This window comes from Mauremys mutica, chromosome 25 (genome assembly GCF_020497125.1).
Source record: "Mauremys mutica isolate MM-2020 ecotype Southern chromosome 25, ASM2049712v1, whole genome shotgun sequence".
Lineage (NCBI taxonomy): Eukaryota > Metazoa > Chordata > Testudines > Geoemydidae > Mauremys > Mauremys mutica.
The window spans coordinates 16,114,481-16,137,948 of NC_059096.1; the positions used below are offsets into that span (position 1 = coordinate 16,114,481).

General features: G+C 51.9%; 1 protein-coding gene across 1 annotated transcript in view; it reads right to left on the reverse strand.

The window, feature by feature from the left end:
* LOC123356399 (sodium channel protein type 4 subunit alpha-like) overlaps positions 1 to 23,468 on the reverse strand; it is a 138,285-nt gene that overhangs the window by 54,378 nt on the left and 60,439 nt on the right. Inside the window, exons 9-14 of the mRNA XM_044999638.1 lie at positions 22,420 to 22,632; positions 18,482 to 18,646; positions 15,539 to 15,662; positions 13,231 to 13,469; positions 6,425 to 6,598; positions 5,414 to 5,770 (exon numbers count right to left, since the gene is read on the reverse strand). Of these exons, the coding sequence (XP_044855573.1) occupies positions 5,414 to 5,770; positions 6,425 to 6,598; positions 13,231 to 13,469; positions 15,539 to 15,662; positions 18,482 to 18,646; positions 22,420 to 22,632 (1,272 nt within the window). The remainder of the gene's footprint in view (positions 1 to 5,413; positions 5,771 to 6,424; positions 6,599 to 13,230; positions 13,470 to 15,538; positions 15,663 to 18,481; positions 18,647 to 22,419; positions 22,633 to 23,468) is intronic.

Consider the following 23,468-nt stretch of genomic DNA (forward strand, 5'->3'; position numbering starts at 1 on the left):
AACACCTGAGCATGCCCGTCGGCAGTTCAGAGCCCTAAGGTGAAACCAGATGTGTCATTCCCCAGACATGCCTACTACATTGGAAAGAATTGGGATGCCTGGATATCAGGAACAAAGGTTCAAACTCTAGAAGAGCTGTCCCTCCTGATGCAAATGGAGCAGTTCTTAGAGGGGGTTCCTGAGGAAATAGAAAGGCACATCCTAGATGGGAAGCCCAAAACTGTAACCAAGGCGGGGGAGATCGGAGCCAAATGGGTGGAAGTAGCAGAAAAGAAAAAAGCTACTAACAAGGGGAGCGAATATAACAAGGGGCAAACCGAAAATAAACCCTACCACCGGGAGCCACCCAAGACCCCACCTACAACCCAAGGAAAGCCCCAGACTACCCATGGTCCCACCTCACTAGTCTCCAGCAACCCACCTCGGCCCAGTGACCCGTCAGCTGGGCGATGTTTTAAATGTAATGAACTGGGACATATAAAGGCCAACTGCCCCAAGAACCCCAATCGAGTGCAGTTCATTACACCACCATCACGCCAAGGATCCCCAGGCCCAGATACCTCTCAAATACCCCTGGAGCAAAGGGAAACCTTGAGAGTGGGCGGGAAGAAGGTTATCGTGTGGAGAGACACCGGGGCACAAGTGTCAGTTATCCACCAGTCCTTAGTGGACCCCAGATTCATCAACCCAGAGGCCCAAGTAACAATTTATCCAATCATGTCAAAATCTGTAACCTTGCCTACAGCTGAACTGCCTGTCCAGTACAAGGGCTGGTCAGGAATGTGGACTTTTGCCGTCTATGACAATTATTCCATCCCCATGCTAGTGGGGGAAGACTTGGCCAACCATGTGGAGCTGGCCAAGAGGGTGGGAGTGGTCACCCGCAGCCAGGCCAAGCAAGCTTCCACTCCCATCCCTGTTCCTGAGCCATCCACCAGGGCCCCGTCTGTGTTACCAGAGACCCAGACAGAGGTGGTGGAACCGGATCCCATGCCAACAACTGAAACAGCCATAGTGCATCCAGTCCCAAAACCGGAACTGAAAAAGCAACCAGCACCAGAACCGTTGCCAGCACTGACGCCAGCGCTTGCAAACCCGTCTCCAACCCCAACGCCAGAGGGTGCCAGCGGGCCTGAACTGGCAGAAGCAGCAGATAAGCCTACCCAAGAGGCTCAGCCAGAGCCTGAAATATCACCTAGTACACCAGCGGAGAGCAGTTCACAGTCAACGGAAACAACCTCATCACCTACATCGCTTCCAGAGGGACCAAGCCCAAGTCCCCAGTCTAAGGAGGAACTGGCGTCTCCAGCCTCAAGGGAACAGTTCCAGACTGAACAGGAAGCAGATAGCCTTCAGAAAGCTTGGGCGGCGGCACGGAGCACCCCACCGCCTCTCAGCTCTTCTAACCAATCCCGGTTTGTTGTAGAACAAGGACTTCTATACCAGGAGACTCTTTCTGGTGGACACCAGGAAGACTGGCATCCTCAAAAGCAGTTGGTAGTTCCAGCTAAGTACCAGGGAAAGCTCTTAAGCTTGGCCTATGATCATCCCAGTGGCCATTCTGGGGTGAATAGAACCAAAGACAGGTTGGGGAAGTCCTTCCACTCGGAGGGGATGGGCAAGGACATTGCTAATTATGTCCGGTCTTGTGAAGTGTGCCAAAGAGTGGGAAAGCCCCAAGACCAGGTCAAGGCCCCTCTCCAGCCACTCCCCATAATTGAGGTCCCATTTCAGCGAGTAGCTGTGGATATTATGGGTCCTTTCCCAAAAAAGACCCCCAGAGGAAAGCAGTACCTACTGACTTTTGTGGACTTTGCTACCAGATGGCCGGAAGCAGTAGCTCTAAGCAACACCAGGTCTAACACTGTGTGGCGGGCCTTAACAGACATTTTTGCCAGGGTAGGTTGGCCCTCCGACATCCTTACGATTCGAGAACTAATTTCCTGTCAGGGACCATGAAAAACTTGTGGGAAGCTCATGGGGTGAATCATTTGGTTGCCACCCCATACCACCACCAAACAATGGCCTGGTGGAGAGGTTTAATGGAACTTTGGGGGCCATGATCCGTAAATTTGTGAATGAACACTCCAATGATTGGGATCTAGTGTTGCAGCAGTTGCTTTTTGCCTACAGGGCTGTACCACATCCCAGTTTAGGGTTCTCACCATTCGAGCTTGTGTATGGCCACGAGGTTAAGGGGCCATTACAGTTGGTGAAGCAGCAATGGGAGGGGTTTATGCCTTCTCCAGGAACTAACATTCTGGACATTGTAAGCAACCTACAAAGCACCCTCCGACACCCTTTAGCCCTTGCTAAAGAAAACCTAAAGGATGCTCAAAAAAGAGCAAAAGGCCTGGTATGATAGACATACCAGAGAGCGTTCCTTCAAGGTAGGAGACCAGGTTATGGTCTTGAAGGCGCAACAGGCCCATAAGATGGAAGCATTATGGGAAGGGCCATTCACGGTCCAAGAGCGCCTGGGAGCTGTTAACTACCTCATAGCATTTCCTAATTCCTCCCTAAAGCCTAAAGTGTACCATGTTAACTCTCTAAAGCCCTTTTATTCCAGAGAATTACAGGTTTGTCAGTTTACATCCCAGGGAGGAGATGACGCCGAGTGGCCTGAAGGTGTCTACTATGAAGGAAAAAGTGACGGTGGCGTGGAAGAGGTGAACCTCTCCACAACCCTGGAACATCTGCAGCAGCAACAGATCAAGGAGCTGTGCACTCACTTCACCCCCTTGTTCTCAGCCACCCCATGATGGACTGAATGAGCATACCACTCCATTGACACAGGTAATGCTCACCCAATTAGAACCCCACCCTACCGGGTATCTCCTCATGCCCAAGTTGCTATAGGACAGGAGATCCAAAACATGCTACAGATGGGTATAATCCACCCCTCTGCCGGTGCATGGGCATCTCAAGTGGTTCTAGTTCCCAAACCAGATGGGGAAATATGCTTTTGCGTGGACTACCGTAAGCTAAATGCTGTAACTCGTCCTGACAACTATCCAATGCCACGCACCGATGAGTTATTGGAGAAATTGGGACGTGCCCAGTTCATCTCTACATTAGATTTAACCAAGGGGTACTGGCAAGTACCGCTAGATGAACCTGCCAAAGAAAAGTCAGCCTTCATCACCCATGCAGGGGTGTATGAATTTAATGTGCTTCCTTTCGGACTGCGAAATGCACCCGCCACCTTCCAAAGGCTGGTAGATGGTCTACTAGCAGGATTGGGAGAATATGCAGTTGCCTACCTCGATGATGTGGCCATTTTTTCTGATTCATTGCCCGAACACCTGGAACACCTGGAAAAGGTCTTTGAGCACATCAAGCAGGCAGGACTAACTGTTAAGGCTAAAAAGTGTCAAGTAGGCCAAAACAGAGTGACTTACCTAGGGCACCAGGTGGGTCAAGAAACAATAAACCCCCTACAGGCCAAGGTGGAGGCTATCCAAAAGTGGCCTGTCCCAAGATCAAAGAAACAGGTCCAATCCTTCTTAGGCTTGGCCGGGTATTACAGGCAATTTGTACCACACTACAGCCAAATCGCTGCCCCACTAACAGACCTGACCAAAAAAACACAGCCAAATGCAGTTACGTGGACTGATGAGTGTCAGAAGGCCTTTAACCAGCTTAAGGCAACACTCATGTCTGACCCTGTGCTAAGGGCCCCAGACTTTGATAAACCATTCCTAGTAACCACAGATGCATCTGAGCGTGGTGTGGGAGCAGTTCTAATGCGGGAAGGACCGGATCACAACTTCCATCCTGTCATGTTTCTCAGCAAGAAACTGTCTGAGAGGGAAAGTCACTGCTCAGTCAGTGAAAAGGAATGCTACGCCATTGTGTATGCCCTAGAAAAGCTACGCCCATATGTTTGGGGACAGCGGTTCCAGCTACAAACCAACCATGCTGCACTAGAGTGGCTTCATACTGCCAAGGGAAACAACAAAAAACTTCTCCGATGGAGTTTAGCTCTCCAAGATTTTGATTTCGAAATTCAACACATTTCAGGAGCTTCTAACAAAGTAGCTGATGCACTCTTCCGTGAAAGTTTCCCAGAATCAAATGGTTAAGAAGTGTTCTTGAAATGTGGAAAATCTTGTAGTTTTACATTATTAGTAGTATATGTAATGGTGCATATGTTTTATTAATCTGTTTATTTTAAAGTTCTAGAAAGAAATCATCACCAGTGTGGTTCCCCACTGTCTGCGATTTGGGGGGTGTGTGTCATAAACAGATAGTTAAGGGTTAATGTCTCTTTTACCTGTAAAGGGTTAACAAGCTCAGTAAACCTGGCTGACACCTGACCAGAGGACCAATAAGGGGACAAGATACTTTCAAATCTCGGTGGAGGGAAGTCTTTGTTTGTGTTTTTTGTTTTGTTGTTGTTCTCTCTTGGATCTAAGAGGGGCCAGACGTACATCCAGGCTCTCCAAGCTTCCTAAAATAGTCTCCTCTATTCAATATAGTGAGTATTAATTAAAAAGGCGGATTAGTCTTTTGTTTGTTTTCTGTATTTGCAAATGTGTATTTTGCTGGAAGGATATTTTTCCTCTGGTTGCTGTACTTGTACTAATGCTAGAGGGGAGGGAGTCCCTCTAGTTCTATAAGCTGCACACCCTGTAAGCATTTCCAGCCTGATTTTACAGAGAGCGTTTTTATTTTTTTCTTTCTTTAATTAAAAGCTTTTCTTTTTAAGAACCTGAGTGATTTTTTCCCCTTGAGACCCCAGGGGATTAGTCTGACTCACCAGGGATAGGTGGGGGTGGGGGGAAAAGAGGAGGGGGAAGGTGAATCTCTCTTTGTTTTAGATTCAAGGAGTTTGAGTCAGTGGAGTCTCTCCAGATGACCAAGGGAGGGGAAAGGTGGGGGATGGTTTATTTCCCTTTGCGTTAAGACTCAAGGGGTTTGAGTCTTGGGTTCCCCAGGGAAGGTTTGGGGGGAATGGAAAGTGACCAAACCACTATATTTTTGGTTGGTGGCAGCGCTATCAGATCTAAGCTAGGATTTAAGCTTAGAAGAGCACATGCAGGTCCCCACCTTTTGGACGCTAAAGTTCAAAGTGGGGAACAAACCTATGACAGGGCTACTGTAAGATAAGTAATGCAGGACTGATGTTCTTCTGTACGTTTGCAATGGGGCACAGATCCTGTGGGGATGGCGCCTTGGATATGTTTATCCCAATAACAATACTGACTGGTGGCTGGGCAGCTAGAGGGTGAGGAGCTGAGAGCGAGTATTTGATGGCTCAGGTGTCTTTCTTACATGGATTTCAGATAAGAACATAGGAACATAAGAATGGCCATACTGGGTCAGACCAAAGGTCCATCTAACCCAGTATTCATTGCTCTCCCTTTGGGCCCATTTTATCAACAGGCACTACTGTGAGCCAGCAACTCACCACAAGGTTTCCGATGACCATGACCATCAAGAAGACAATGAGGCACATGGGCTGGCCAGCCACCTGCATACAGTCCCACATGGTCTCGATCCACTCCCCGCACAGGATGCGGAAGATAATGAGGAAGGCGTGGAAGAAGTCATGCATGTGCCAGCGGGGCAGCGTGCAGTCCTGAGAGATCTTGCACACACACTCCTTATAGCTCTTCCCAAACAGCTGCATGCCCACCACGGCAAAGATGAAGACGATGATGGCCAGTACCAGGGTGAGATTTCCTAGAGCCCCAATGGAGTTGCCGATGATCTTTATGAGCATGTTGAGGGTCGGCCAGGACTTGGCAAGCTTGAAAACTCTCAGCTGCAAGGAGGTGGAAACAGAAACGTTGATTGGCCCGTGGAACTCATTGTCACAAGATATCACTGATACCAAGAGGATGCAGGATTCTGAGTGAAAGCATTCAGATAGTATCCAGAGTGAGAGTGGCAAATACTAAAAACACAAGTGTTTTGGAAGGGGTACGAAGCCTCCAGCTTCCACACCTAACCCAACCTCTAACCACTGTGGTTAGGAGGAAATTGTCATGGGGCAGATAGCTAACTACCTCCTGCATGGCTTCCTGCATCTTTCTCTGTAGCATCTGGTGCTGGCCTCTGACAGAGACTGGACACGGGTTTGGACGGACCTCGGGCCTGATCCAGCCTGGCTGTTCCTATATTAGCTCAGAGGGAATGCAGATGCCCCTGTGAGTTTAGCTACTGGCCCAGTAAGACTAGGGGAGCTGCTGTTGCCATTTCATCTAAAATGGACCGTACAGACATGCCTTCCTCGCACCCACCATGCTAACAGCTCCGCCAGGGCACGCGGAACGTTCAACCCGGGCTGCATCAGCCTGATCTTTGAACCCAAGGTGAGTCAGTGACCGTCACCACCCAGGAGTTAGAAATGACCCTTCTCTGGGTATGGCACTTGCCATGAAGCCCCTCAGCACAGCAGAGCCACAGGGCAACCTACCAGGCGGAAGGATCGGAGCACAGAGAGCCCCTGCACATTGGCCAGGCCCAGCTCCACCAAGCTCAGGGTGACAATGATGCTGTCAAATATGTTCCACCCCTGCTGGAAGTAGTCGTAGGGATCCAGGGCTATGAGCTTTAGCACCATCTCCGCGGTGAAGATCCCAGTGAAGACCTTTGAAAACAGACCCTGTTAGTGCTCACCACACAATCAGCACATCACAGTGCCCCGAGGGAGGGGAGGGGCCCCAGGGGGATCTCGCGCCAGAGCCCACCCAGGCGTAGGAAGCAGTAGTGGGCAGCCGACTGAGATCATGCCATGGCACCAGAGGGCCTGATTCACAGCCAATTGAGCCTGTGCTGCTGCCAATGGACCCTGGCTTGGGACCATAATGCAGTGCGCCCTGGGCCCCGGTGCTGACCACTGACCATTCAGTGCCTTTCCTTTCAGGCATGTGATCGAAGCTACAGGTGCTGCTGCAGCTCCCCCTGACTTGGTTTGTGTCAAAGGACGGGTTCAGGACCATCTCCTGCATCGCCTCCAGGCTGGTTTCGGGGTGTGCTGGACAACCCAGCCCTCGCCCACCCCGTCCCCAGTTACGATAGGGATCACAGGGCTCACCATAGAGCTCGGCCTCACACATAGGTGGGAAAGCAGGTTTACTTTTTAGCACGTCTGAGGGCATAGAAACAGCACAGATCCAGAGGACGGAAGCTCCGTCCTGAGACAGTCCCTCGGCCCTTACCCGACCTGGGAAGAATTCCCCCCCTACGGACACTGTGTAAGACTGCCGTCGGTCCCTGGCAGTGAGGGGGGCCAGTGGCCGGCCCAGAGCACACAGCACTGTGGGGATTCTGAGCAATGGCAGAGCTCTTCAGAGGCAGCCCAGGCAGGGCAGAGGTAACTTACAGCCGACCTCCGGGGGCTAGTTACACTGGGAGCTGGTCACTCCCAGAGCAGCCCAGGGGTAAAGAGCTGCAAGTTTGATGTGTGCCTCTGAGAGTCTGTTTGCCCTGCCGCTGGGAGGTGCGATGGCAGCAGGCGTCGACATCCCCGAGCCAGCTCCGATCTAGCTTTGCCAGGGGCTCTTGTGAAGGCACAAAGTGTAACTGAGTTTAAAAAAGAACTAGGCAAGTTCCTGGAGGATAGGCCCAACAATGGCTATTAGCCAGGCTGGGCAGGGATGCAAAGCCACGCTCTGGGGTCCCTAACCGCTGACTGCCAGACGCTGGGAGTGCACGACAGCAGATGGATCACTTATAATTGCCCTGTTCTGTTCACTCCCTCTGAAGCATCTGCCTCTGCCTACTGTCGGCAGAGAGGATCCTGAGCTAGATGGACTATAGGCCTCAGCCAGTGTGGCCATTTGTCTCTTCTCTAGCGAGATGAAAGCTCCTCAGGGAATCACAGCAGTGAAGCTGTGGCAGCATGGAGGGTGGCGTGGGCTACCCCTGCTCACCCAGGACCCTGGGTACAGAGTGGAGCAGCCACTGCCCATGCTGCTGCAGCCACTGCCCATGCTGCTGCAGCCACTGCCCATGCTGCTGCAGCCACTGCCCATGCTGCTGCAGCCACTGCCCATGCTGCTGCAGCTGCACTGCTATTGGCACTCAGCCAAAGCTAGCTCGGCTATGTCTCCACACTGTGCATCACACCCCGAGGGCAGTGTAGACGTGCCCTAACGGCAGAGCATAAAATGTCATGCACCAGGCATGTCAGACAAAACGGCACAGGAAAAGTAAAACTAAAGCAGATAGTCCAAGAGCCTGAGAAGACGCAGAGCCCTGGAATTCTCTTCCTGGAAGCCCAGAGAGACCGAGTGCACTGGAGTTCTTTCGCTGGAAGCCATGTGGGAGTGTGACGGGCTCCAGGAGACCCCAAACGAAGGTAGTGTTGCTGCTATGCGGCAGCTCTGGGCTGACTGGGAGTGGGAGAAAGAGCACTATTGTGTGTGAGCCCCGGGTAAACGCTTTCGCCACCAATTGCCTTCAGAAATACTTGGCATGGGGGATGTTGTCACAACAAAATAAAATCCAGTTGACTAAGTAGCACCCTCAAGTTACTTTCAACTCAGGAGGAAACCCAGGGGGCCCGTCTAGCTCTCTGCCTCTGTCACTCCCCCTGAGGTCGGCTGCTGGGTAAAGCGATCTGGCTTTTACACATTACTGTCTTATTGGGACTATAACGATGCTCTGCATTATCACATTACCTCAGTACAGTAGCAATTATGTGACAATTAGCCACCTACTACAAGTGTTTGCATTTCAAGGCCCCGAGTTCTGAGTGTGCAGAGCTGGGCTGACGGTAGGTTGCACACACGACACATGTTCAGCTCAGCAATGCTCATTTTGCTGACTTTAGTTTCCATTTGTATTTGACTCATGCTGGGCTTCATCTCCTCACCGGCCAGACTGATTATAATCATATTGTCTCGTCCAGCCACAGGGGGCTGAGCCAGATGCAGGAATTCCTGGGTGAAATCCTCTGGTCTGTGCTAGGCAGGAGGTCAGACAAGATGATCAAGCGAGCCCAAGGAAAAGGTCTCTTCATTCTAACTCCCTTACCTCTCTCCCCCACAAGGTTTTCTTCAGAGATTCTGCCTGGGCTCAGTCCAAACGGGAGTTCGCTGGGAAGGGGAGGGAGAATGGGTTTGTGGAATCCATTCGGCTGCTTTCTGAGCAGGAGACGAACACTTTCCCTTACAGTTCTGACTGAGCAGGGGCGGCTCTAGGTATTTTGGCGGCTTGCCTGCAGGAGGTCCCGGTCCCGCGGATTCGGTGGCAGCCTGCAGGAGGTCCCGGTCCCGCGGATTCGGCGGCGCGCCTGCAGGAGGTCCCGGTCCCGCGGATTCGGTGGCAGCCTGCAGGAGGTCCCGGTCCCGCGGATTCGGCGGCACGCCTGCAGGAGGTCCCGGTCCCGCGGATTCGGCGGCAGCCTGCAGGAGGTCCCGGTCCCGCGGATTCGGCGGCAGCCTGCAGGAGGTCCCGGTCCGCGGATTCGGTGGCAGCCTGCAGGAGGTCCGCCGAAGCCGCAGGACCAGCGGACCCTCCGCAGGCATGGCGCCGAAGGCAACCTGCCTGCCGCCCTCGCGGCGACTGGCAGAGCGCCCCTCCATTGCTTGCCGCCCCAGGCATGCGCTTGGCGTGCTGGTGCCTGGAGCCGCTCCTGTGACTGAGTTTGGCACTCAAATGGCAGCAAACGTTACCATCACCATGGGCCAGATTTTCAAAAGAGTTCTGTGCCCCAGTGTGCTGAGCTCTGGCAAATCTGGCCACCGATTTTGGTGCCCTAAGTGTAAGTGAGCTCTGAGAACCCGACTGTTGGGTCTCAGGGAGAAGCTCTCTCTGATACGCTTAAATCGGCAAACCCATCTCCGAAGGGCTAGTGGCCTTTCCGCTCACGCTCAGTGCCCAGGTTCCCCCTCATGATGGGAGCTGCTCCTCCTCATCCCAAGAGGCTACAGCAGGAAGAGGTTTTATTCTAACTCTCCGACTTTCAGTCATGACCCACAAAGTCACGTCTGTGCCCTGAGTCTAGGCACACGGTGTATGTAACTCCCGAGGGCAATCCACCAGCGGGCGGGAGCGCTGGCTTCATGCCATGCTCCCCACCTCGGAATCCATGGACCCTCCTTCACTGGGGTTCCATAAGGTCTGGGGGGAGCAGGATGGGAGGGGAGAGTGTGAGGAGCAGCTGGGGTCCCTGGCAGCCTTCTTGTCTGACCCTGCTTCAGTCTGTAGCAGGGTCACATCCTGCTCTGCTGCTGCAGGCAAGCGGTTTGCAAATGTGCTGAGGTCTTATCCTTGGGAGAATGGTTTGACTCGCTGGGCTCCCACGGCACGAACGACATGCACGAGGCGGCAGGCAGGGGGCAAGGCTGAGTGGGTGCTTGGCAGCAGCAATAGGGATGCTTAGGCCATTGGGAAGCATGCTCACTCTCTCTGCATGCACAGCCCTGCCTGGGGAAGGCATTGGCAGGGCTCTCTGACTCCCCCACCCTCCACTGTCCTCCTGGATTTAAACTCTGCGGGAGGATTGTAAATAGACTAAAGGAAAAGCCAGAGCTGGTTTTGTGGATAGACTGTGCTAAACCCAATAGTCTATTAATCCCCTTGTATTTCCTGAATGAAATCAGATACAAAGCTGGTATGTGACTAGTGTCATTCTGCCTAGGGCCGCTGGCCCCCGCTCCGTGTCCATTCAGCAGCTATGCACAGCGGCTCTGGGAGTGGGACTAGCCGAGCCATGTGAGGGAAGGCAGAGACGGTTGGGGCATGCTTTATGTTCAAATGCAAAGGGAACTGGAGTGAAGTCATGAAATACTGGGTCCCCTGCATGGAGGTAGAGCCAGGGACAGAAAGTACCTGGACATGCACAGTCTGCTCTGCAGGGGAGATGGCAAGGGTTGTGCACACAAAGGGAAACAGGTAGATATTGACCCCAGTTCCCTTCGGCTTCCCCCCGCCTTACGGCAAGGTGACAAGAAGAATTGCTGGGTGCTTGCCTCTTTGCCATGTAGCACCTAACGCAGGCCTGCTCTGCTCACGCTGAAAGCAACGGGGCAGGGAGGGGGAGCTAATGCCGGTTTTGCAGTGACACGTGTACAGGATATGGCAAAGGGGGTGGGGGGGTGGCTGCAGCATGCATAGCCCAATAGCAGTGAAGCCGCGGCAGCACAGGCCTCAGTGCGGGTAAGCTGCCCAGGGTCCGGGCTGGGCTCGTACAGCCAGAGCTGCCGCAGCTTCACCTGATATAGCTCAGGCCTGTCTGCCTGTCCTACCCTCCTGCCCCAAATGCCGTGTAGCCAGAGCCAGCGTTGCACTCACACAGCGCGGGCTTCTCATTTCTTTGCCGTGTTGGGAGGGTCTCTTCCTCACTCTCGACACCCAGATGATGTTTCCTTTGGCCCAGGGATCAGAGCCCCCTGGCTGTGCCACTCCGCTGTGCCCCATTCTCTCAGGCGCCTGGCCCTCTCTCGCCTTCGGCATCAAGCTCACAACCTTCTTGGCCAGCACAGCTCGGTCTTCTTCCATCTCTGCTACACCCGCTTCTGCTCCCCTCTCTCCAACGCCAGCCTCCTGTCTCACCACTCCTTCCTCCTCCTGCCTGGTGCTCCCTTCCCCTCCTGTTGCCTGGACCTGGCAGTTCCCAGGGAGTCTGCCCTTACAGTCACACTTGGACGCTGTTCTCGCCGCCCTTCCCCTCAGTTCTGAATCGATTTCCGGGGCTGCTGACTTGAGCCCTGCATGAGCTGGGGCCTGCGCTCTGCTGCGCCCTGCCCAGAGAGCCAGGGGTCCAGCTTCCAGGCTGCAGCGTTTCCAAAAGTGGCCTCCAATCTGGCTGCCTAGAACCTGATTCTCCGAAGAACGGCCCACACGCAGACCCCAGGGCATTTGTGGGGCTGCAGGCACTCAGCGCCTCCGAGCATCACACCAGTTGGTCTCAAGGCGAGCTCCCAGAAACAGTGGTGTGTGCCTGACAGCTCCCCTCTGTGCCTGATCCACAGGGGAAATGAGCCTGTTACACCCCAGCTCTCTAGCGCCAGCTGGGACAGGTCTTGAGGTCCCCAGTTTGTCTGGGTTTGCAAAGACAAACAAAGGCTGTAACAGACTGACCTGCTCTGTAGATCGGGTGCAGAGGGGCACCGGTACCACACCCTCAGGAGTGGGCTGCAGGTCCACCAGGATCAGTAACCCCCTTTAAAATGACAGGCCTTCACTGGCCTCTTGAGGAGTTTGTGAGAACATGGGTGGGTGAAACATGCATCCTCCACTGTATGGAAACATTTTAGCCTGGGGTGTTCAGGAGAGCCAAGGGGAGTTAGCAGTTTGATGGGGCTGGGGCCATGCCCCAGTGAAATTCCCAGGCAGGATGGTAATTGTGTGGCACATTCCCATGGTCTGTGAAGAGCTACGTTTGCCCCTCAGCAGGGCCCCCCCATACCCAGCAAAGTGCCCTTGGAGTCTCCTGCTTCTGCTGACAGCTAAGAAGGTCCCATGTCCAGATACAAGAGTTCAAATGGCCTTGTGCAGCCCAGCGAGGAGAAAAGATCCGATTCAGAAGACACAAAGGAATGAAATCATCATTTTGCCGCCCTGGGCCACGGGGACACCTCGCAACATGGAAACAGAAGCTGCTTGGGCTGAGACTCTGGCTTTGCTGGGGAGGAGATCACAGCTAGGAGACAAATACGGAGTCTTCCCAGCCTAGGGTTTTCCAGGGAGCCAACAGGAGTTAGGTGCTTACTTCACAGATTCCAGTGGGATTTGGGTGCCTATCTCCTTTCGACTCCTTGGAAAATCCCACCTGCACAGCCACGTGAACACTCAGCCGGGTAACGAGCAAGGCCGGTGTCTGACATCCCAGGATTTGCCAGGGCAGAGAACAGGCTGGCAGGACCAGTCTTCGGGGCTGTGCCTTGATGGACAGCCTGGCTGGCTGGAGCTCATCTTCACTTGGAATTGCCCATGCTGGCAGTGGCCTTTTTGACCAGGCTCCCCACAGAGGGCTGGGACCCATCCACAGGGCTGTGATGCACAGTTGCATCAGGGCTGACAAGGAGGTGTCAGGCCTGTGAGCTTCTCCAGGGAAGCTCCAGCAGAAGAAACAGGGGCGGCCCCTGGTCCCCTTCTGCCTCTCATGGTAGCTTTCCTTGAGTTGGTGCAGTCACGCTGCGATCCAACCCTGCAGTACGGCAGGGAGTTGTCCACATGCCCGCAATCAATGCTCATAGGTCCCCCGCCGAGCTCTGGAGCAGAGCTGTAAAGGGTGATCAATGGAAAAATCAAAGCCAGGCAATTTCCTACCAGGTTCCCCACAGTTAGCACGTTCTCAAACTCTTCGGTCATTGGGTAGTGCTCCATGGCCATGAACATCGTGTTGAGAACAATGCAGATTGTGATCCCTAGGTCGACAAACGGGTCCATCACGATCAGCCGTACAAATGCCTTCAGCTTCAGCCAGAGAGGGCAGCAGTCCCAGACCAGGAACATATGGGCAAATTTATACCACCAGGGCGGACATTTCTGGTGAGCTTCCTCTAGCTCTGAAAACAAGAGACAAAGACCCCGTGTCATTGCCCAGGCACCTCCAGAGAAGAGTCACATGCTTAGTCAACAGATGGGAGCTTGGCTGAGGATTCTAGATCCAGCCTAGCGCTGGCAACAAGACTAGTGCACTGGGACACTGGGCATAGAGTGGGTGCAAAAGGGTGCCCAAATCTTTGTTATGGCTGTGCAAAGGGCTGTTTGGGGCACACAGATGTGGTCGGCATCATGAAGGTGTAACAGGAACACAGGCATCTGTGGGACACAGGCATTATCTTCGTCCTTGAGAATGTGTTCATTAGGCTTGTATGCAAACCCACTGGCAGACATCTGTCTGCTCCTGTCCAGGATGTGACGTTTCCCTCCTCAGCACAGGAAAACAACTTGGTGGAGAAAAGTGTCTGAACCTAGCTTGGCTGGGCTGACATTCAAAAATGCAGCTGATCTAAGCTAGGGCTTTCAAATGAGCCAGGAGGTCAGTACCCGAATCCCACTGAAATGGTTATTTATATATTTATTCGTATTACCATAGCAACCAGGAGCTCCACTCCTGGCCCTGAACCCTATTGTGCTATGTGCTGAACAAACAGATGGTCCCTGCCCTAAGTGGCTTACAATCTGAGACAGCCACTGCGATTGAGTGCCTAACTCCCTTGGGCCTCTGAATATCCCAGCCCCAATTATTGTAGAACAGCTGCATCTCTGATGGAACAGATCCAGGGGAAATGCAGCTGATCCACTAAATCAAAGAGGACTGGAAAGGGTAAGGAGTCAATGAATAAACTATTCCTGGTCTATCAAACCTTTTGTGAGCTTTGGATCTTGGCTATCTTAATGGGGGCCTGTCCCCCAGTGCAGCTGGGGTCAGCTGGAATGCCCGAATTGACAGTCCCTATGCTGGATCAGCTTGCAGCTTTTGTATTTGTGTTCACAGATGGGATTGGCTAAGGGCTGGCGTCGAAGAGACATGTTATAGCCAGGAGGATAAATCAGTGAATGAATAGAGTGTGCTTTTATTTAGGAAGTCACAGAATCACTCCTGGCTGCACTTGCTATAAAGACTGAATAGCAGCTCTGGCTGGGTCCATAACACAAACCGTTGCCAAGGAGTCTATGGGACATCTTACTCGAGTTAAGAAAAGCATCCCATGTGGACCCGGCCGTGGAACCAGGCAGCCAGGAGCTAAGAGATGAATCTGGGGTTTGAAGTGACATTATGACTGTTTGCCGTCTCGCTCTGCTCATTTTATCCTCTCTTTGGAATCCTGCAGTGTGCCCACAACCTGATGAGCTCTGAAATACACAGCCTCTGCCTCAAAGGGCTTGGGCAATAAGCACTGTTATCAGCAGGGACTGAAAGCACTTTTCATGTGCAGAGCATGCACTACTGTCACCTGAGCTAAAGGAGCAACTCCTTGAGCAGCTAGTTTGGCAGACCAGGCACTAGAGGAGACTGGACCTACACTAAGCAGTCTTACAGTCTAAGACAAGCAGCAGACGAAGGATGGGGAAGAGGGGAACAGCATAGCATAGCTAGCCTGGAGCTGGGATAGCACTGAATTGTGTTGATAGCAAACCTTGGGGGGAGGGGTAAACCCCAGAGAGGGAGAATGTTGGCACAAGAACTAAAGGGGAGAAAACTGTCTGGGAATAAATTTAGGCTAGAAATTAGAAGAAGGTTTCTAATCATCCAAGGTGGGAGGGTCTGGCACAGCCCCCCGCAGTGGGCACAGTGGGGGAAGCCATCCTCACTAGTTTTAAGATGGAGTTTGCTAAGTTTATGAACAGAACAATATGACGGGTTGCGTGCAATAGCGAGGGCCCACACTCACTGACCCGACAGGTCCCTTCCAATCCTATGCTCCTATTCTCTGGTTTATATTAAGCAACATTTGTCCTGAAAATCCTTTTTGCTTCTCAGAGCCTTTATGGATTTGACACTGATTGTCAGCGTTACAGTCAATCCATACAGAGCTCTCTGTGGTACATGGGAGTGTGTCCTCGGCTTGGCATTTTCCAGCTGAACAGTACCCAGCACAGCCCCTGCTTGATCAGGGCGGGAATCTACCTTCCATGGTGTTCGAGATCATGCTGACGGCGCTCTCTGCTCTCTGCTGGAGACCAGGCCTGTCTTGGCTGCCTGCTAGCAGGTGATCAGGATCGGCCTTGCCTTGCTCGTCCACAGGACTTGGCTATAAAAAGGAGAGCAGGTCATAGTATGAGGACATGGGTCACAGCAGTCCGTTAAACACACTTAGAGGGAGGGCAGCATAACAATCACATGGGTCCTCATGGCACAGCCTGGGCTGGACTAAAAGGAAGAGCTAGGCAGGTAATAACCAGATGGGTCTGGAGCTACTGTGGGAAGCTCCTTAAATAGTAGAGGAAGCAATAGTGGATGGGAACCTGGGAGGCAGTGACCATGAGATGGTCGAGTTCAGGATCCTGACACAAGGAAAAAGGGAAAGCAGTAGAACAGAGACCCTGGACTTCAGAAAAGCAGACTTCGACTCCCTCAGGGAACTGATGGGCAAGGTCCCCTGGGAGAATAACATGACGGGGAAAGGAGTCGAGGAAAGCTGGCTGTATTTCAAAGAAACCTTATTGAGGTTGCAGGAACAAACCATCCCGATGTGTAGGAAGAAAAGTAAATATGGCAGGCGACCAGCTTGGCTTAACAGTGAAATCCTTGCTCGTCTTAAACACAAAAGAACAGCTTACAAGAAGTGGAAGATTGGACAAATAACCAGGGAGGAGTATAAAAGTATTGTTCAGGCATGCAGGTGTGAAATCAGGAAGGCCAAATCACACTTGGAGTTGCAGCTAGCCAGAGATGTTAGGAGTAACAAGAAGGGTTTCTTTAGGTATGTTAGCAACAGGAAGAAAGTCAAGGAAAGTGTGGGCCCCTTGCTGAATGAGGGAGGGAACCTTGTGACGGAGGATGTGGAGAAAGCTAGTGTACTCAATGCTTTTTTTGCCTCTGTCTTCACAGACAAGGTCAGCTCCCAGACAGCTGCACTCTGCAGCACGGTATGGGGAGGAGGTGACCAGCTCTCTGTGGAGAAAGTAGTAGTTCGGGGCTATTTAGGAAAGCTGGACGAGCACAAGTCCATGGGGCCGGATGCACTGCATCCGAGGGTGCTAAAGGAGTTGGCCGATGAGATTGCAGAGCCATTGGCCATTATCTTTGAAAAATCATGGCGATCGGGGGAGGTCCCGGATGACTCGAAAAAAGCTAATGTAGTGCCCATCTTTAAAAAAGGGAAGAAGGAAGATCCAGGGAACTACAGGCCAGTCAGTCTCACCTCAGTCCCTGGAAAAATCATGGAACAGGTCCTCAAGGAATCAATCCTGAACCACTTAAAGGAGGGGAAAGTGATCAGGAACAGTCAGCATGGATTCACCAAGGGCAAGTCATGCCTGACTAACCTAATTGCCTTCTATGACGAGATAACCGGCTCTGTGGATGAGGGGAAAGCAGTGGATGTACTATTTCTGGACTTTAGCAAAGCTTTTGATACAGTCTCCCACAGTATTCTTGCCAGCAAGTTAAAGAAGTCTGGGCTGGATGAATGGACGGTAAGGTGGATAGAAAACTGGCTAGATGGTCGGGCTCAACGGGTAGTGATCAATGGTTCCATGTCTAGTTGGCAGCCGGTATCAAGTGGAGTGCCCCAAGGGTCGGTGCTGGGGCCGGTTTTATTCAATATCTTCATTAACGATCTGGAGGATGGTGTGGACTGCACCCTTAGCAAGTTTGCAGATGACACTAAACTGGGAGGAGTGGTTGATACGCTGGAGGGTAGGGATAGGATACAGAGGGACCTAGACAAATTAGAGGATTGGGCCAAAAGAAATATGATGAGGTTCAACAAGGACAAGTGCAGAGTCCTGCACTTAGGACGGAAGAATCCCATGCACGGCTACAGACTAGGAACCGAATGGCTGGGCAGCAGTTCTGCAGAAAAGGACCTAGGGGTTACAGTGGACGAAAAGCTGAATATGAGTCAACAGTGTGCCCTTGTTGCCAAGAAGGCTAATGGCATTTTGGGTTGTATAAGTAGGGGCACTTCCAGCAGATCGAGGGATGTGATCATTCCCCTCTATTCAGCACTGGTGAGGCCTCATTTGGAGTACTGTGTCCAGTTTTGGGCCCCACACTACAAGAAGGATGTGGATAAATTGGAGAGAGTCCAGCGGAGGGCAACAAAAATGATTAGGGGGCTGGAGCACATGACTTATGAGGAGAGGCTGAGGGAACTGGGATTGTTTAGTCTGCAGAAGAGAAGAATGAGGGGGGATTTGATAGCTGCTTTCAACTACCTGAAAGGGGGTTCCAAAGAGGATGGATCTAGACTGTTCTCAGTGGTAGAATATGACAGAACAAGGAGTAATGGTCTCAAGTTGCAGAGGGGGAGGTTTAGGTTGGATATTAGGAAAAACTTTTTCACTAGTAGGGTGGTGAAGAACTGGAATGGGTTCCCTAGGGAGGTAGTGGAATCTCCTTCCTTAGAGGTTTTTAAGGTCAGGCTTGACAAAGCCCTGGCTGGGATGATTTAGTTGGGTTTGGTCCTGCTTTGAGCAGGGGGTTGGACTAGATGACCTCCTGAGGTCCCTTCCAACCCTGAGATTCTATGATTCTATGATATGATTCTATGAAACCATCAGATGACTCTATGGCTGCAGTAAAGGCAGGTCGTTAGTCCCCTGAGGGATGTCCTAGGCTGAAAGCTGTAAAAAAGGGAAGTGATTGGAGCTGGGGACAGGACCGGGTCTTGGCTGGAGTGTTAGCCCCAGATGTTCTGCTGGGCTGTAACAGTCCATCACAGCCATTGCAGCAAGCAGAACAAGTTGGGGCAGCCCTCAGACTGTGGCTCCCATCAGCCCCAGGACAGACAAGTTCAACCTCTCCCCACTTGGTCCCTCTGCTGGGCTCTGTAGCAGTGCAGAGACGAATCCAGCCTGCCATGCACAGACAGCCCCAGAGAGAGGAAACATAACCAGAATATACTTCCTCAACCATCGCCGAGCGCTCCAGCATGACCCTGGGTATGACTCGCCCGTTGCAGTCTTTGGATTTGCCTTCGTTGTTAGCCGCAGCTGTGGCAGAGTCCCCTGTCTTCTTCTCCACTGCGCTGCTGCTCTGGGAGCTGCCGCTTGATTTACGGTCTCGTAACTGCAAAGACACCAGAGACTTTTGCGGTGGGAGCTTCCTCAGTGGGATGCAGTGCGTGTGTTGGGGGGAGGGGAGGGAATCTTTCTGCGGAGACTAAGGCAATGCTTTGATGACACATTTCCCTTTGCTTAATGCTTAGTCTTTCCTCATGAAAATGGTCAAGATGCACCTTGGAAATGACACAGCTCGTGCTGCCTCCCTGTCAGCTCCACACAGGAAGGGACATGAGTAACAGCTGCCAGAGTTATCTCCTTGAGGAATGGAAATGGTGCAACCTCTCCCACTGCTGATGTGTCTTTTCTCCTCAGGGCCCCAGAGCTACCGCTGTGTGCAAACAGTTCTCCCTTCTCAGCTAGGGTGACCAGATAGGAAGTGTGAAAAATCATGACGGGGGTGGGGGGTAATAGGCACCTATAAAAGACAAAGCCCTGAATATCAGAACTGTCCCTATAAAATCGGGACATCTGGTCACCCTACTCTCAGCACATTCTCAGTTCAAAGTAAACCAAACTCAAAGCCGAGTGACTTAGACAAATTGGAGGATTGAGCCAAAATAAATCTGATGAGGTTCAACAAGGACAAGTGCAGAGTCCTACACTTAGGACGGAAGAATCCCATACACTGCTACAGACTAGGGACCGAATGGCTAGGCAGCAGTTCTGCAGAAAAGGACCCGGGGATTACAGTGGATGAGAAGCTGGATATGAGTCAGCAGTGTGCCCTTGTTGCCAAGAAGGCTAATGGCTGTATTAGTATGAGCATTGCCAGCAGATCAAGGGAAGTGATTATTCCCCTCTATTCAGCAATGGTGAGGCCACATCTGGAGTATTACATCCAGTTTTGGGCCCCACACTACAGAAAGGATGTGGACAAATTGGAGACAGTCCAGCAGAGGGAAACGAAAATGATCAGGGGACTGGGGCACATGACTTACGAGGAGAGGTTGAGGGAACTGGGCTTGTTTAGGCTTCAGAAGAGAAGAGTGAGGGGGGATTTGATAGCAGCCTTCAACTACCTGAAGCAGGGTTCCAAAGAGGATGGAGCTCAGCTGTTTTCAGTGGTGGCAGATGACAGAACAAGGAGCAATGGTCTCAAGTTGCAATGGGGGAGGTCTAGGTTGGATATTAGGAAACACTATTTCACTAGAAGGGTGGTGAAGCACATCTCCTCTGGTAGGAAGAGAAGCTGGATATGACCCTTTGGCAGGGCATGGATTAGCCACTTCCTTATCTGAATGAATGTGGAGGGGAAGCAAGTTGGGGGTGTATTTAATGACAGCACACTCGGTTTGTATGAAGTTCTCTTGCCAAAGGTGGGTGAGCATTAGCATTGGACACCATTTTTTCATCAAAGTGGTTTTTTGATGAAACAAACCATTTTTGTTCAAATGGACACATTTAGAGAAACTTATTGATTCTGATGAAATTTTAATTCCCCCCTCCCATGCCACCACCACGACGCAAAGCACTTTGATCATGTTGAAATGGCCCGTTTTGACATTTTTTGGAGCAGCATGTTTCCATTTTTATTTCAATATGACTCTTTGGCAGAAAATTCATGGTGTTTAAATCATTTTTAAAAAAAGTTTTAAAAGCCTAACAAAGCGTTTTTATTTTATCAAAACAAAACGTTTCAATCAACCCCAAACCATTTTTTTCTGAATTTAGTTCACAGGAAATGTCAGTGTTTTGGTGTTCATTCCATTTCGGAATGGAACAAAATCACAGCATTTCGGGTTCACACTCAGCTGCGCTGAGCGTCATTATCCCAGTTTTATAGTCTCCCCCCATCTACAGGCTGGGGTAATAATAAATAAAACCGCACTGAGGTGTCTGGAGGGTTCATTAATTAACGTAGGGCTTTGAAAATGAAAAGCAGGAAATGGGATTAGTATTATCATTGCAAAGATCTAGGCATGGCCCCATCCTAACCCTGCACACTCCCTGCACCCTTGACCCTTTGGCAGGGCATGGGTTAGCCACTTCCTTAGCTGGTTGCGGGGGGGAAAGCAAGTTGGGGGTGTATTTAATGACAGCACATTGGGCCCTTATGAAGGTCTCTTGCCAAAGGTGGGTGAGCATTAGAGGTCAGCTATGAACTTTGCACCTTAGGTCGTCCCTGCAGAGAACAGTGATGGGCAGACACCAAGGTCTCCAAGGGAAAGCGAACCATCTCCACGTAGGACACGGTAGCGAAACATGGGCTGGAAACAGAGATCCTAGTTCAACTGCTGGGGGATCAGAGGCAGATGACTGAGACAGCAAATCACAATTTTGCATTTTTCTTGATCAGTGAGGAAGCTGGTCATTTGCCCAACCAAAAATTAGATTTGCAGGGATGGGTCATGGGGAAAAATCGGGAAGAAGCCAGCAAGGGCCAAAATGGTGATTAGAGGATATTAAAAATGACAAGTACCTGGAGCAGACACTGGCAAGGCAGCTGTGTCAGATGCTGGAGAAGCTTTTGCCCATATTTTACAGGCTTGCTATGTGTAGGGAGTGCACGTAGTGATGGGCTCGCTGAGGGGAAGGGAAGATGAGGAAGAGGGGAGGGAGAGAGGCCCACTGGGCAGAAGAGTGAACCGAGCCAGTGGTAGGGGGAGGTGGGAACTAACAGCCAACAGCAACACAGCAAATGAGACAAGAGATTCTAGGCTGCAGCTAAGGAGCCCTTGTCACAATAGATGACAGGGGGTTCAAACGTGGCCTTAAGCCACCTCCCGCCCCCAGGTCCTGGGCCATTCCTTCAGTGTAAGATAGACCTGCCTGAGGGTCACTCTAACGTGCACCTGCTGCAATGCCTGACAGCACCAGGATGCGGGGATGCCTACGCCACACCCCTATTGCTCTGGCCACACCCCCTAGGCAAGCTTCACGGAGCAGGGGCTGAGAAGCTGCTCAGGGCAGAGCAGCTACAGTGCAACCAGTAAGGTTGCCAACCCTCCAGGATTGTCCTGGAGTCTCCAGGAATTAAAGATGAATCTTTAATGAACGATTATGTCATGTGATGAAACCTCCAGGAACACATCCAACCAAAACTGGCAACCTTACAGCCCAGGATCGGAGCCCCAGAGGCTGCATTTCAGAGCGGAGTGAAGGATGGTGCCAGAAGACTGTGAAGGCCCTTCCCATCTGCTGCTCACAATGTGGGCAGGACCCCTGAGGCTGCTGGGTGTGGTGCCTAGGGGTGAGTCCAATGGGGAGGTGGGAGGAGTTGGGACTGGACATCCCTAATTTACCTACTTCAGGTCTGCCTGGCACAGGCTGCTTTGAGAAAGGAGCCAAGAGGATTTGGGGACTTCAGCCCAGCCCTGCAAGCTCCTCCCAGCTCTGGCAGGGAATGGCCACACAGAACTGCCAGGCTTCTGAGCCACATTTGCACCCCGTCCTCTGTCGGGCTGGGGGCTCCTTAGCTTCAGTGGAGGACCCCGTAGCCTGGATTTCTCATCCCATCTTTGGGGATGACATTGGCTGTTAGTTCTCTGTAATCCCACCCCTCCCTACCACTGCCACTGGCTGAGCTCACTCTTCCGCCCAGTGCCTCCCCTTTTCCTCATCTTCCCTTCCCCTTGGTGTCCCCTTCCTTTGATCCTTCCCACCCAACCCCCTACACTTGGCAGCCCGAGCTGTAGAGTCCACTCTGGCACTAGTTCCAGCTCTGCCCTGTCAACTGGTCCGGGTGGCTTGCTCCCAGCTGCAGTACAGAACTAGACTCTGGCCCCACATTCTTAGTGCGCCCAATCCCCATGACAGCCAGGCCCCCGTAGCACTGACCAGTTTCTCTTGTTCCTCCTGGTGCTTCTTCAGCTGCTCCAGGAGCTGCTGAAACTCCTTCTCTCTCTGCTGCTCCTCCAGCATGGTAGCATCGTTTTGCTCAGCATAGGCCATCGCTACAACAGCCAGGATCAGGTTGATGAGGTAGAAGGAACCAAGGAATATGACCACCACAAAGAAGATCATGTACGTTTTCCCAGCGGCGCGGAGGGTCTGTGGGAAGAAGAGGCATGTTCCATCGCAGAAGGTCAGACCACTAGCCTCTTAACTCTCTAATTGCTAGGCTACCTTAGTGCCTCCTCCCAGTGATGGGTGTGGCTTTGATTCACCTTCTCCTCACATGACTGAGAGGCCCTTACTTCCAGCTAACCCTCACCTCATCACTTATGCTGCAGTGAGTGTCAGTGGGTTGTGAGTTATGCTACAGTCCCCAGAAACCTCAGCACATCTGGGCTCTCCTCTGACATGCGCTCTGGGATGGCATGCCTGGTGCTTCCACCAGAATTACAGCAGTGGCGTCTGAGGGATGACCGTGAATGAAAACAACAGATCCTCACACTCCTGAGGGGCTGAGAAGCCGAACCTGGATATGGAGGGCAGACTCTGATCATCACAACAGGCTCATCCAAACGCCCCTGGCCCCGGGAGGTCTCAGACTCTGGGTACAGACACAAACTGGCGGGCTCAGTAGAACATGAGTATACCTGTGTGATCTTGCCCTCTAGTGATGCCCCAACAGAGAAGATAGAGGACCTGCTATTCCCACCAGCTGTAAGTTCTCCTTCAGCCCCTGTCCTTGCAACTAAGGGCAAAGGTTGCAATCCCAGCTCCAAGTCTGCCTGGGTGAGACTTATTTAGTGGATTGTGATTATGTCTGTTGTCAACTGTAGCATGTGGACTGGTTACATCAGGCCCAGCTCCATGGAAAATATGCCCCATTGCACTTAGCCAGGTGCTCCCTTCCAGCCCAGATGCTTTTGGATGAATATCTATAAGCAACAAGCTCCCACGTGCTTTACACTGTGTGACCAGAGGCATGTTTTAGATCT